At 48.0% G+C, this 15,690-nt stretch overlaps 1 protein-coding gene across 1 annotated transcript in view; it reads right to left on the reverse strand.

Annotated features, from left to right (window-relative positions):
- Nucleotides 1-15,690, reverse strand: part of LVRN (laeverin) — a 72,846-nt gene that overhangs the window by 49,636 nt on the left and 7,520 nt on the right. Inside the window, exons 2-3 of the mRNA XM_014579229.4 lie at nt 3,767-3,909; nt 1,274-1,413 (exon numbers count right to left, since the gene is read on the reverse strand). Of these exons, the coding sequence (XP_014434715.2) occupies nt 1,274-1,413; nt 3,767-3,909 (283 nt within the window). The remainder of the gene's footprint in view (nt 1-1,273; nt 1,414-3,766; nt 3,910-15,690) is intronic.

The following is a 15,690-nucleotide window of genomic DNA, read 5'->3' on the forward strand; positions in this document are numbered from 1 at the left end:
CGGAGCTGAGCCCGGGGGAAAGCGCCCAGGCAGAGGAGCGGGGGCATGCGGCTGCAGGCACGGCGGGCCCGGCAGGCGAAGGGACCCAGGAGGAGGCGGACGGGAGATGCAAGGGGGAGGGGCACGCCCCTGGCGTGCCGGCCCAAAAGGGGGAGAGGCCGGAAGGGAAAGGGGCTGCCGGCATTTCTTTTAACTTGGCAGGCAACCAGGGGAGCGGAGCCGGAGGGCCGGAGGAGGGGGCCCGGACCCGCACAGCCCTTGACCGGGGCGACGAGACTTCCCAGCCTGGGGCACGGAGGATCGAGGCCGAAGACGGACGGCCCCACCTCCTGCACCTGAGGGGGACCGAAGGTCGGGCCCGACGGAGGGCCAACCCCCGCGGCTGGTTCGTGAGCGGGGGCCCCCCCAGAGCCCGCGGGCTGAGCGAAAGCCCGGGCGCGGTGGCCACAAACCCGGGGGCCAGGACAGAGGGGTCAGGACTCGGGGGCCGAGATTGTGGGTGAGGGATACAGGCGAGAGAGGGGACCGGCGGCGGCGGCACTGACCGGGGGGCCCGACTTCGCCACACTCCCATTCAAGTCATTAGGGATGAGATTTTCAAAGGCACTTAAGAGAGAGCAATGCATCTAGCTCCCATTATCTTCTCACTAATTTCAGATGGGAGAAGAAATAGGGATGTCAACAATTAGTCAACTAGACAATTAACTGGTAAGCCAATGCTTATCAGTTAATCTGTTGACTACTCGCATCGCCCTTGCTTCCTCTGTATCAGAGGCAGCGGGGGAGGGAGCAGGCACCAGTGCTGGGGGAGCTGGCTTAAAAGCTCGTTCCCCCAGCACTGGCTCTGCGGTGCCGCCTTCTCCCGCCTCCTCAACTATTCTATTACTTGATATCTAATATCCCTAAGCAAAAACAGACTTACACTTTTTAAATGACAAGGGCTAAGCAGATCTTGAATTATGAAAAATACTTTGAGTATAACTTCTCACTAGGTTTTACTCTGTTCGTCTCTTCTTCGTGTTTAAAAATTACATCAGAATGTATTTATGCAATAATCCGTACAGAGTATATACACATACACTAATTATTATGAACATAGATTTTTCTGAACATAGATTTATAGGGTAAATGTTAACACTTTTGCCATGTTATCAAATACTTTCAAAATAGGATGTGTATTCAATAAAAGTTACATCTTATAAACCACATGATACACCACAGAACCAATTTATTCTGTTAGCTGCTCTAATGAGATATGCAGACTCTCGTTTACCTCATTGCCCCTTTCAGTCCTGCTGACATAATCGAAGTCACAAACCACAAAAGCAGTTATATAAGTTGACATTTTCAGTGTGGTGTTAAATGTGGTAACAGTCCATATGCTTCCATTCTCATCTTTCATTTCAGTTTTGTCTAGAACAAAAATAATTTTAGTATAGAAACATTCAAATTATTCTTCCTATGCAACAAAACACTATTTTGCGTTTTCAAAGCAGTGTTTTACACATCTTTCATTACATTTAATACTCTGTATTACAGCACTGGGTACACATACTTTGTCAATAGAATCAAGCCAATTTTCTCACTCTGCTCATTAGCTACTTGAATTATTACCTTAAATACAAAGATTTCACTATTCCATTCCTCAGCATCTTAATAAAACTCTACAAAGCATATTAAACTATGCATTGGTTTTGGGATGAGGACAAGCATAAACATGTTCTCCCATGCTACACTTCTTTAATACGTATGTTTATATTATCGCTATTATTACTGAAATCAATGTCAAATATGCCAGAGAGTTATCAGATGCATAAATCTCACATGTCCCAAAAAATGGGCCCAATCAGACCCACCAAAGAAAAATCCACAGAAGACAATTCTGAGAGAGGAAATATGTCCAAGCTACTTTCACAGACATGTCTCACAGATTTCATAACCATTTATTTTTATTGCTTAAAAATATTTACATGCAAAATAAAATCCAACACCACGCAGATATTAAAAGAGCCATTTAAACTAAATAAAGGAATCCTACATGTTTTTAGGTTTCTTATATGAATACTATCTGTCACTCATATGGAGTCTTGATCATACATAGCATCCCACAGTAAGTCCCTGAAAATCAGCATTGAGGGGCATTGCCAGGTTAGTATACAATAGCTTGCACTGCTGCTCACCCCACCATGTGTATTCTGCAGATTAAAAGAAGACTTCAATTCTGTGACTATCAAGGCAGTTTTCATAAGCAATCAAGTTTTTTTTTTTTAAGATACACACAATCCTCCCAGTCGTTAAATAACAGAAGTCGTTTTCATACATACAACAAAACAACAGCTTAACAAGTTAGTAAAAATTATGCAGTAAAATATACTGACTAAACTTTATACAGTAAGATGCAAAACATGAATTGTTGTGCAGTCAAATATACCTGCCAGACATGGATATGTCATCATTGAATGGTCAGCAAACACCCCTGCCACTCACTTCTCAAGACAGTATCTGTGCATATTTGTCTGTGAATTTACTGGTTTCACTAAATCTCCCTATCTTTTTTTGGACTTACTAAATATGGTTCCTGTCTCAATAATCCATGTTGCAGGCCTTGCCTGCATACAAAAGTTAACCTGGAATGAAGTAGGACATAAATCCAAAAGCAGATTAAGTATTCCTGATTAACTCCATGTGTGGATATTTATTCCAAAATAAGGCACTCAAGGGGGCGGGGAAGTTTGAATGTAGAATTAATCAGGAATAGCTATTCCGAAATAAGCCCCCTGTCACAGGCTGACTTGCCCTTTAAGGCAAGCTGGACTCAGCCTTGCCCATAAGATAGTAGTTATCCTTCAGCCTTTTCTGTGAGCTAGCCAGGTAGGGGCAATTAGTGATCCCAGCTGGGTGCAATGGAATTAGAGTGACTGAAAACAACTTAAATGGAGCTAAGCTCAGCTGAAAGCAGGTGACCTGGGAAAGAAAAGGTAGGAAAGCTGAAGAAATAGAATCAATCTCTGTGATGGAACAGGGGGCAAGATCCAAGGAGAAACTTCAGAAGAGTCAGGATCCTTTTTGGAGAAAAAGTCCGGAGGGAGCAGAGTAGGTTGCTGTGTCAGGGAACCCTGAAATAGGGGTTTTCAGTGGAAGCAGAAGACTTAAAAATTATTCAGACTTGTTTACATTTCCATTTGGACTGTTTGGTTACCTCAGATAAAGTTTGAACTTTGTTGACTTGGCTGGAGGGCTGAGCCATGGAGGATCTTGTTAAAAGAAAATGTCTACAAAAGGTGCTGGAAATGATGTGACCAGTGACATTCTGTAAGGGGTGCTCCAGGAAGCAGTGTCTCCCACCTTACTATCTAGACAGACAAATCCTAACGCTTTCTGTCCTGTCACAAAACAGGAGCAGCAACCTCCTTCTTTTGGGAGAAAATGTCTTCCTCTAGAAACCTGTCGACATCAGTCTTTTGACCAGCAAGGTCTACTCAAAGTTTTTTCCAAATACATCTGAGAACCTGGCATCTGCAACCTTATGTTCTGCTAACCTCCTTCTGTTTACATTTCTTTTTTTACAGTTAAAATTCAGTCCATGCTCTGTATAATTGCTCTGTATGGCTCATACAAGAATGTTATCTAAACAGAGTTTTCCTATGTTTGATAACAATTAGCACAGGATGACATAAAATAATGGGCTACAATTATATACTGTTTAAGTAAATTAAAGCCTTTATTAAGGTACTTGGAAAAATACAAAAGTCCATTTTTAACCTACCTATAGCAGGCATGTTAGAAAGGGCCACGTAACTGGGATGATGGACAATTACGATATTAAAGGTTGCCTTCATGGCAGGTTCATCAAAGCAGGGGTAAACAGTCCTTGCATATGTTGGTTCAAGCTGAGATGCAATCAACATACTACATTGGAAAAATGTATATGATTAATCCAGCATGTTGCAGCTGATCAAAACCATTATACATAGTGCATAAAATTTTCCAAGTTAGAAAAAAGAAAATATAAATCATATACATATGTGGCTTTAGAAAAGGGTTAGTCATTATTAAGAAAAGCTTATGATTCAATTGTCCCCCACAGAGCTCCATGTGCGGATTTGCATCTTGTTTAATTTAGCCATTTTTTTCTGACACGTCTTTCTTTTCTAACTAAAGAGTTCACAGTTTTATATATTTGTTGGGTTTTTTTTAATTTCACTTCTGATATGGTATTAGTCTCGTGCCAAGTTTAGCTCATACACAGCAGTCAAGTGCTCAGAAATAATGTAGCCACCGATATTATCTCAGAAGTAGATTAGGTGTGGATACCTACTGGTCTCTCTAATAGAAACTTTCTGATTTTAAAAAGTTGGAGTTTATTAAAGGATTTCAAGAATCATTGTCAGGATCAAAACATTTTCCCCATCTCTACCCAAGACAGGCACAGAAGAACCCTCCAGCAGCAGTTCCATGCCACTGGGGAATCCCTTTAGAGAGATCCTGTAGCACCTGTGTATAGGGTTACCAGGTAGACCCTTCCCCCCCAAAAAAACCGGACACACTTGATCATGGGTGGGGGGAGGGACTGGCCGGGAGGAAGGGGGCGTGATAAGCAGAGCTGGCGGGGAGTAGGGGGCCGCAAGGAAGGGGAGGCTGGAGGCAGAGTGGGCAGGAAGCAGAGTGGGCGGGGGTGCAGCGGCACTGGCCAGGGGAGATAAGGAAGAAGCACGGGCCAGTGGCAAGCAGAGCTTGGGGGGGAAGGCTGGGGGGCTGGTGGAAGGAAAGGGGGGGGCCGGAGGAAGGGTGGGCGGGAAGCAGAGCGGGCGGGGGTGCAGTGGTGCTGGCCAGGGGAGATCAGGAAGAGGAATGGGCCGCCGGGAAGCAAAGCTGGGGGGCGATGCAGGGGGGCTGGTTGGGGAAGATCAGGACGGGAAGTGGGAGAGAACCAGCCAGCAGGGAAGGGGGGTGGGACTGACCCGGGCACTTGCAGATCCCAGGGCGCTGCCTGTCCCACTCAGGCTCCTAGCAACGCACGAGCGAGGCGGAGGCTTCCCTCCTCCTCCTTACACTCAACCAACTGAGGGCTCCCAGCGGCAATCGTGGCCTCGCTTCCCCCCGCCCACGCCAGGCTTCCGTCCAGTGCGCAGCCGGAAAAATCAGACAATACTGGACATTGCACAAGTCCAGTATTGTCTGATTTTTTTTACCAGACAGAGCGCAAATACCGGACTGTCTGGGTACAATACCAGACACATGGCAACCCTGCCTGTGTGCTGTAGAGCTCTTCTCCAAGATGGTCTTGTGGCAGTTTAGAAGAGATTTTTGGAGCAGAGTGCAGTGGGCCAGCGCAGAAACCAGTGGATTCAATGGCCAAATGTTCAGAAGTATCCACTGGGTTCAGGTTCTCAATTTGAGACAATTAAGGAAAATCCTTAGTGGAAGATGCTGACAGAGGTAACTTCCATTCTATACAGGCCAAATGCATCACTATACCAGGGACTGGAGTCAGATCTACAGCTAGACCAAGAGAGGATACAGCTGGAGATGAACCACCTGGCAAGTTTTTCCACAAAATCATCTGCTTTTGCGGAAAAACTTGCCAGCTGTCTACACTGGCCACTTGAATTTCCACAAAAGCACTGAGGATCTCATGTAAGATTGTCAGTGTTTTTGCGGAAATACTATGCTGCTCCCGTTCGGGCAAAAGTCTTTTTCTGAAAACTTTTGCACAAAAGGGCCAGTGTAGACAGCAAAGATTTGTTTTCCGAAAAAAAGCCCCAATCGCGAAAATGGCAATCGGGGCTTTTTTGTGGAAAAGCGCATCTAGATTGGCCACGGACGCTTTTCCGCAAAAATTGCTTTTGTGGAAAAGCGTTTTGCCAATCTAGACGCGCTTTTCCGAAAATGCTTTTAACGGAAAACTTTTCCGTTAAAAGCATTTCTGGAAAATCATGCCAGTGTAGACGTAGCCCCTGGCTGTGTCTACACTGGGCCACTTATTCCAGAAAATCAGCCGCTTTTCCAGAATAAGCTGCGAGCTGTCTACACTGGCCCTTGAATTTCCGGAAAAGCAACGACGCTCTACTGTACAAAATCAGCCGCTATTCCGGAAAAGCTATGCTGCTCCTGCTCGGGCATAAGTCCTTATTCCGGAACACAGTTCTGGAAAAGAGCCAGTGTAGACAGCCCAGTAGTCTTTTCTGGAAAAAAGCCCCAATCGCGAAAATGACGATCGGGGCTCTTTTCTGGAAAAGCGCGTCTACATTGGCCACAGATGCTTTTCCGGAAAAAGGGCTTTTCCGGAAAAGCAGCCTGCCAATGTAGACGCTCTTTTTCCGGAAATACTTATAGCGAAAACTATTCTGTTTTAAGCATTTCCGGAAATTCATGCCAGTGTAGACACAGCCCCTGTGTTTTGAATCCAACTGCTTGAAGATGGGTAACACCAAAATGAGAGAGAAGATGGATAGTGCCAACATGAGACTGAAGATGGGGATTACCACTGCCAGCATGAGGAAAGAATGAAGGATATGGAATGTCATCATCATCTGGAGATGGAGAGACTGCACCTGCAAGTCCCATATCCAGCATATAAAGTCAGACGGTCAAGTACCTGCCCCAGTGCATGGCATAGACTCCAATTTTTTTTCCCCTTGCATTAGGGAAGGGGATGACAGAGATGTGTTGCTAAACACTTTTGAAATTGGGTATGAACTGAACAAGATAAGGTAGGAGGACTCAGTCTGGTGTTTGGCTCCACTACTATTATGGACAAAGGCCTTAGCCATTTTCACCCTTCTGGACAGAGAGAAATATAAAGATCATAGACAATGTAAGCAAGCTTTCTTGCAAAAAGTTCAAACTTCTCCCTGAAGCATACAGAAGGTTTGTGGAGTTTAAAAAAAAAAAAAAAGGAATGTAATCTTTACTGAGGTTTCAACTCAAATTATGGGCTATGTAAGGAAATGGGGGACTGGTTGGAGGGTTTCCACAGTTGATGAGCTCTATGAATTAATGGAGTTAGAGCAATGCCCAGCATGAAACGATGGTTAGGAGACGAAGATTCTGGAGCAGTGGTAGGCAACCTGCAGCCGACAGGCCGCATGCAGCATCGCAGGGTAATCTGATTGTAGGCAGGAGAGATTTTGCTGACATTGACTGTCTGCAGGCACCACTCCTAGTAGGTCCCAGTGGCTGCAGTTCTCTGTTCCCACCCAATGGGAGCTGCAGAAAATGATGGTTGATACGTCTCTGTGGCCCCTTCACCTACAGGCACCGGCCCCACAGCTTCCATTGGCCAAGAATGGCAAACCACAGAGGAAGGGTGCCTGTGGATGGTCACAGTTAACAAAATGTCTCACAGCCTGCAGTCAGATTACCCTGATGGGCTACATATGGCTTGTGGGCTGTAAGTTGCCCACCATTGTCCTAGAGACAGGACTGTATTTGGGAAATGGCCAGACCAATACGCGGACAGTCCATCTATAGTTGAAAGAAAAAATCAAGGGACAGGGCACAAATCTGACCCCTCAATGAAGACACCCCTCCCCCAAGAAGAGAGAATGGACTAAATCCAGATATGGGTAGGTGGCAAAATCTGATAAGGACTTAGAAAGAGAACCTAGGGAGATGCTGTGTTTTTATTAGAGCTGTCAATTAATCACAGTTAATTTACATAATTAACTCAAAAAATTAATTGTGACTTTAACCCCGCTCTAGGTGGAACAAGGGTCAAACCCAGTCCTGGGAGAGGGCTAAGACTAAGGAGCAAGTGGCTGAGGCAAACAGCAGCTAATTAGGGCCTAGCTGCGGTTGTATAAATAGGGGCTCCTGGAGAGGAGGCTCTTGCTCCAGCTGTGGAGCAGGAAGGACGTGGTTGCTGGTAGGCTAGAGAGGGTACCTGAGGCAGAGCAGGGGTGGCAACAGGCTGCCAGCGAGCCTCACCAGAACCCTTAGGTAGACAACGCTTCACACTTTAAAAAGCCAGCTGCTCTCCGCTCCGGACAGTTGGGGAGGGAGGGAGTCGGGAGACTTTGCGTGCCATCCCTGTCCCGCCCCAGCAAAATCTCTGAGCTCCCATTGGCCAGTTTCTGGCCAATAGGATCTGATAAATTTTGCTGGGGACAGGGACAGTGTGGGAAGTCTCCCCCCTCCTCATGCCTGGAGCAGAGTGACATGGAGCAGCCTGCAGCAGACAGTCTGCCTCAGGTTTCTGCAGGGCTTCTGGCTGGGAGTTGTTTAGGTAAGTATCTCCTTTCTGACTACCTGTCTCAGTCCACCACCCAAATCCTCTGTAGCCCCTTTTCCCAGGTCATAACTCCCTCCCAGACCCTGCACACCTCCTACATCCCTCCCGCAAGCTAGAATCCTCTCCTGTATCCATAAGCCCTCCCTGACCCTGCATCCCAAGCCCCTGACCCAGGTCACCACCCAAACCCTTTTCACCCCGTTCACAACTCCTTCCCAAACCTTGAATCCCCTCCTAGAGCACCTTCCCCAGGACAGAATCCTCTCCTGCATCCATACTGTCTCCTGGACCATGCACCCCAAACCCCTGCCCCAGACCACAGCCCCCTCCTTCCAAGCAGGGCCTTGGCAGAAGAGGCAAGAGGCTTGCCTTCCCCAGCCCTACCTTCATCAACTGCCCATGCCACCCAGTAGGGTTGCTAACCTGTCTAATCATGCCACTCCAAAGACCCTTGTCCTTTCCCTGATGCTACACCCCTGCCCTTCCTCTGAGACCCCATCCTCCACCCTACTCATTCCATCCCTTTTCCTTCTGTTGCTTGCTCTCCCCCACCTTCACTTTCATGAGGCTGGGGCAGGAAGTTTGGGTGTATGTATGGCAGGAGGAAGGTGAGTTTGGGTGCTGAATCTGGGAGTAACTCTGGGTGCACTGGGAGGAGGGAGGGAGTTTGGGTGTGGTAAAAAGTGCAGGTTTAGTGCCAACAGGAAGAACTGAACCTGGAACCTCTGAAGTTTAGTTCATGAGCCTCTACAGATTGAACTATAAAGTCAGCTGGCTCTCAGCTAAGACCATAGAGCACCCTCATTGTTTCTCTCAGTAAGTGGTCTACATGCCACTACATAGAACAGTGACCGACACCCAGTAGGTGTGTGTTACACAGCCTCGGGGAAGGAGTGCAGACTCTGGGCTAGAGCAGAGGTTTGGAGTGTGGGAAGCGTGACAGGATCAATGCTTACCTCAAGTGGCTCCTGAAAGCAACTGGCACACCTCTCTGGCAGTGGCTCTTAGGTAGAGAGGCCAGGGAGTCTTCACGCACTGCTGTTCACATGCATCACCCCTTCAGCTTGCACTGGCCACGATTTCTGGCCTATGGGAGCTCCAGGGTTGGTACACAGGTGGAGGCAATGCATGGTGACCCCTCTGAGACCATAGGTATGTGATAACTACTTCCAGAAGTGGCACAGAACAAGGTCAGGCAAGGAGCCTGCATTAGCTCCACTGTGCTACCAGTGGTGGTTGGGGACCCTTTTAAATTGCCCAGGTCCCTGGGTAGTTGCCCCCTTTGTTCTCCACCTCCGTCAGCAGTAAAAAGCGGCTTCTACGAGTGGCTTAAGCTATGTCAGTGTGAGAAATTCTTTCACCAACATATCAATGTGCACACAAAGGGTTATGTCAGTGTAAGTTATGTCGCTCAGAAGAATGGACTATTCACACCACTGAGGAATGTAAATTTTGTTGATGTAGGCTGTAGTGTAGATATAACCCTAGTCTACATGCACTTCTTTTTAGGGGGGAGGGAGGAAGGAACAGGGGCAATTTCCTGCAATAGCTTTGATAATCTTTATTATATTAAGTGTTATGAATTGAGCTGGGATTGTATGCAACTTCTCTAGGGGGCAGATGTGATGTGAAGTCTGGCAGCTTCAAGGCCTGGGTTGAAAATGTGCCAGACAAGAACAGATTTTTTTGGACAATAAGTATGAAGTGGAGTTCCTGGGGAATACTTAGAGAGAAGTTAATGTAAATTCCTCATTGTTGGTTATGCAAAAATTCAGGCTTTTGCAGCTAAGCCCTGAGGTAGAGCTCATTGTCTGTTGATTATTTCTTCTTAGAGACTGGAGATCTGTATGAAGAAACAGCTCAACTGTCCAGCCAGGTTTCTGGTTCTGAGTCTGAGACTATCATGAGACTGTCTGAGAATGTCCCCAGGGCAAACACAGTAGTGGGTTTTGAGGGAGTGACTTGAGTGTGGAATGGGGGGCGAGTGATCTCTAGTAAGCATTTTTGCACACTTTTCTTGTTTTTGATGTTTTCTTTATAAGAATAAAAGGGCTTGCTTAGAAAGAGCACTGTGGGAACTTATAACTGCAAGGGAAATAGTGATCATAGCCTCTGGAAAGTAAGTAAATTACAGCAGGTGACCTTTATAGGCAGTCCATCTTGCTGGAGATAACACACTGTATATCTGGGGAGCTGTGAAGTCTTAAAGAATGCTCCTCAGGGTGGAATAGTGATAGAAATGTAGCTGTGTTAGTCTGGTGTAGCTGAAATAAAAAACAAGACTATGTAGCACTTTAAAGACTAACAAGATGGTTTATTAGGTGATGAGTTTTCGTGGGCCAGACCCACTTCCTCAGATCAAATAGCGGAAGAAAATTTTCTTCCGCTATTTGATCTGAGGAAGTGGGTCTGGCCCACGAAAGCTCATCACCTCAGGGTGGAGTGAGGCATGAGTCTCTGCCCCAGAGGCAATGGCTGGGAGCAATGCTCTCTCTAACTTTTTCCATCCATATGCAGAATAAACTTTCTTATGTGCACTGAGGAATGTGCAGATGTGCACCACTAATAGAAACACATGCTGCTGCTTCTGGACAACTCTGGGTGCTCTGCTAATCAGCTGGGTGACATTTGAATTTTTCCTATAAGACTGTCCAAGCACTCGGCTTACAGGTAACACTAGCTGGGAGCCAGAAACTGTTAAATGGGTGCCCTAAAGGAACACAGGGCCAGTTACCCTGCAATTATGACAGCCCTCCCTTTGAGCTTCCACAGACTAGGGGTATGTCTACACTACCCTCCTAGTTCGAACTAGGAGGGTAATGTATGCATACCGCACTTGCTAATGAAGCCCGGGATTTGAATTTCCCGGGCTTCATTAGCATAAGCGGGGAGCCGCCATTTTTAAATCCCCGCTGCTTCGAACCCCGTGTAGCGCGGCTACACGGGGCTCGAACTAGGTAGTTCGGACTAGGGTGCCTATTCCGAACTACCGGTACTCCTCGTTTCACGAGGAGTAACGGTAGTTCGGAATAGGACCCTAGTCCGAACTACCTAGTTCGAGCCCGGTGTAGCCGCGCTACACGGGGTTCGAAGCAGCGGGGATTTAAAAATGGCGGCTCCCCGCTTATGCTAATGAAGCCCGGGAAATTCAAATCCCGGGCTTCATTAGCAAGTGCGGTATGCATACATTACCCCGCTAGTTCGAACTAGCGGGGTAGTGTAGACATACCCTTAGAGAGCAGCTTTAATCGTGATGGATTCCATAGGAGTTGCAATGACATATGCTATGCAGAGTGTATCCTGAATGAGTAAATCAGTGCATAAATCTGCTACCCTAACTATGCTGTTCCCCAATCAGCAATACTCCACTATTGGGGTAGCACTTTCTTTTGATTGTCAGAGATGTTGTGGGCACTTCACACCACTGCAAACTCCCAACCCAAGTAGAATTTCTGTCTCATCCCCTTTCCCTGCTCTGTACCCCATGCCAGAATCTGTGCCAGTAGAAGCTACCAGAGAGCCTGTATGAATTTGGCACACTGCCTACAAATAATTCTCATTATAAAACACAATTATAAAGCAAAACACATGTTGGCTAAGGCATTATTACACAAAGAATTTAAAATAATTATTCCAGCAGATTTCCACATAAAAGAAAATACAAGTAAAATGAAAATACTTCATCTCTCGTACATAAACAGAGGGTGTTTCACCACTACATCAGGTCAGGCAATGGTATGAGTCACTGTTTGTTTGCTTATTTTTCAAAGATCCTAATGTGACTGAATTGCTAGTAAACTTTATCCCACATTGCAGATCTACCACATTTGTCACAAATCAGTCCAAATGGAATTTTATTTTCTAGCATTGCATAAGCCAACAAATTAACTCCTCCCCTACTCCTCTTTCACATAAAGAAATGTATGGAAAATGAAACTTTTTATAAACTATTTTAAGAAATGCTGCATAACAGTGCCAGAAGTGAGCAAAAGAAAATCAAAGTTAGAGTTTTTCCCAAAAAGGACAAATTGACTGTTAACTAGCTCCTTAAGAATAAGGCATGATTATTACAGCTACTCCAAATTGTATTTCACCTCATATGAAATGAACTACATTTAAAACACTAGAAATCTTTTTCATTATGTATAAAGACTTCATGTTTGGGAGTATTCTATCTGTTACTCAACAGCCATAAAACTGGAAGTTCTGGATGCCTCACCATCTCGGGCATTGACACCCTTACAGCAGGGTTTTCAGCTATATTGACTCTCTTCTCAGACCCTATGTTACCAGCACTCCTTCCTATCTTCGAGACACGGCTAACTTCCTGAGTGCCTCAGCAATCTTCCTGGAAACACCATCCAGGCCACCATTGACATAGAAGCTCTCTACACCAACATTCCACATGCGGATGAACTACTAGCTGTGAAGAACAGTATCCCCGATTATGCCATGGCATACCTGGTGGCAGAACTGTGGGACAGCCATTTCCAATGTGGGGATAATTCATACCTTCAAGTCAGTGGCACTGCAATGGGTACCCGCATAACCCCACAATATGCCAACATTTTTATGGCTGACTGTGACTGGCCCTAATGGCCCCTAACTGCTTGTGGGGTGGTGACCCCTACGTGTAAGCTGGGGGTAAGCCACCCCAGCTTATTCTAGTCCTGTTTCTGTGGGTCAGGCTGCCCCCATCCCAGCAATGAGGCTTAACACCAATGCTCGAGGGGAGGATCCCAGCCTACAGGGCCTTCCAGCTCACTGGGGAGATTCTGCTTTCTCTGGCTGCAAGTCACCACCAGCGGTGGGTTTAAAGTTCCTAGTCCGAAGTTCAACGGGGTTGGGCCAGGTTTGTGGAGGTCTGGGTCTTGGATGTAGAGGGGTTAGCAGGGTAGGGGGTCCCGGGCCCTCCCTCTCCACCGGGCCCCGGCCCAAGGCCCTTCTGGTGGGGAGCTCTAGGAGCAGACTCCGACTTGCTCCCAGACTCCCCCTCGCTCCCTTCAGCCCTGGGCCACTTCCTACCCTGTCATATGCTGCATCTCCTCCTCTCCCCCTGACTGAGGTTCAGGCGCCTTACCGCTGCATCGTCCCTGTGGTTTCCAACCTGAGACAGAGTCCCTGCCTTCGCATGGCTTGCCACCAGGTCACCCCCTCCTGGGGAGTTACTTGCAGCTGTGAGTCCCCAGACCAATGATCCACCTGCCCCGATCCCTGGTTCTGGGGCCCTTGCTGCCCCCACGCTCCTGCTGCTCTCCAGGCCTGCCGCGTCTCCTCCCGCTTCCGAGGCCACCTCAGCCGCCCCCTCTGGCTCGACTTCCCCTGCCTCACCCACCTCCAGACATCCCTCTTCTTCCCCGACCACCGCCGCCGACTCTTCTGCTTCCCCATACTCCTGCATCCTCTCCACCTCCCAAGACTCCCCACCTGTATGTGCCCACGCTGTCTTTGAATGGCCCACCGGGCTGTTCACGCATGCGTGGCTAGGGTTGCCAGGTGTCCGGTTTTCTACCGGACAGTCCAGTATTTGTGCCCTCTGTCCGGTAGAAAAATTCAGAAAATACCGGACATGTGCAATGTCTGGTATTTTCTGAATTTCCGTCTGGGCACCGGACGGAAGCCTGGCGGGAGCGGGGGAGCAACTGGGAGGCAGGCCGCAATTGGCACTGGGAGCCCTGTGGCTGCGTGCAAAAGCCGGGCGGGGCGGGGCAGGCAGTGGCTAGGACTCCCAGCCACTCCCCCCGCCAGGTTTCTGCACGGAACCAGAGGCTCCCAGCGCCAATCGCTGCCCGCCTCCCAGCTGGGAGCCCCTGGTTGCATGCAGAAGCTGGCAGGGGGGAGTGGCTGGGAACCATTCCCCCCACCTCCTCCCGGCTTGTACTAGCAACTAGAGGGAGTGCCTGCTGGGGGCGTGGCCTGTTGGACTCCAGCTGCAGCCAGTGGCTGCCCCCCCCCCCCCGCCAGCTCTGCTTCCCGCTCCCCTTCCTCCTGGCCAGCCCCGTGGCCCCTGACCCTCTCAAGTCCAAGGTCCTCTGGCCTGAGTCCAGAACACAGTTTAAAGCTGGCCCTTTAAGGCAAGGCCAAGGCCCTCTGGCCTGAGTCCAGAACACCGTTTAAGGTTGTAGCAGGGATGCACCCCAGGTAGGGGGACCCGAGCCCATCCTACTCCACCGGGTCCCGGCCCAGGGCCCTGTGAGCAACCGGGTAGCGGGTCACTCCCTCGACGGGGTCGAAACGCACCGAGGTTCTCTGGGTGGGAGAGGAGGCTCCCGCTCCTGCCCTGGGCCACTTCCTACCTGGTTCCCTGGGACTCCTTCCCCTGTACTCGCCCAGCTTGCTGCAACCTCTGGGCCGGCGTCTCCTCAGCAGGCAGTCCCTGGGTCGCACCAGCTCGCCTCCGCGCCCCATCCAGCCTCTCCTGGAGTCTTGGGCAACAGCTGTGCAGGAGCTCCCTTCACAGGTCCTTCTCCTCCAGCTGACCTCCAGACTGAGTCCTTCCCCAGGTTTTTATAGTGGAGCTACAGCCTGGGCATACTCGGTAGGGCTGTGGGGGAGGGGCCTCTGCAGCCAGGTAACCCTGGCTGGGCCCTTTGGGTTCAGTGAGGGGCTGTCTCGCCCCGTCACACCATCCTTCAGCAAAAGAATTTAAAAAAACTGGTTACAAAGGGAGACAGCTGAACTAGGGTTCAATTGCACATTCAACACTATCAACTTAGGCCTGAATAAGAATCTCAACTCCAAGATCTCTTTCCTAATTTGGCTATGACAAATCAGGAAAGAGATCTTGGAGTTATCGTGGATAGTTCTCTGAAAATGTCCACACAGTATGCTGCGGCGGTCAAAAAGACAAATAGAATGTTAGGAATTATTTAAAAAGTTATAGAAAATAAGACACAGAATATCTTACTGCCCCTGTATAAAACTATGGTACGCCCACATCTTGAGTACTGTGTACAGATGTGGTCTCCTCACCTCAAAAAAGATATTTTGGGCTTTGAAAGGATTCAGAAAAGGGCAACTAAAATGATCAGGGGTTTGGAACAGGTCCCATATGAGGAGAGGCTAAAGCGACTGGGACTTTTCAGTTTGGAAAAGAGGAGATTGAGTGGGGATATGATAGAGGTCTATAAAATCATGAGTGGTGTGGAGAGGGTGAATAAAGAAAAATTATTCATTAGTTCCCATAATATAAGGACTAGAGGACACCAAATGAAATTAATGGGTAGCAGGTTTAAAACTAATAAGCGAAAGTTCTTCTTCACACAGCACATAGTCAACCAGTAAAACTCCTTGCCAGAGGAGGCTGTGAAGGCTAGAGTTTAAAGAGTTTAACAGAGTTTAAAGAGAAGCTAGATAAATTCATGGAGGTTAGGTCCATAAAAGGCTGTTAGCCAGGGGTTAGGAATGGTGTCCCTGGCCTCTGTTTGTCAGAGGCTAGGGACGGATGGCACGAGACA

The sequence above is a fragment of the Pelodiscus sinensis genome, chromosome 6 (assembly GCF_052426305.1).
Source record: "Pelodiscus sinensis isolate ZL-2025 chromosome 6, ASM5242630v1, whole genome shotgun sequence".
Taxonomy (NCBI): Eukaryota; Metazoa; Chordata; order Testudines; family Trionychidae; genus Pelodiscus; species Pelodiscus sinensis.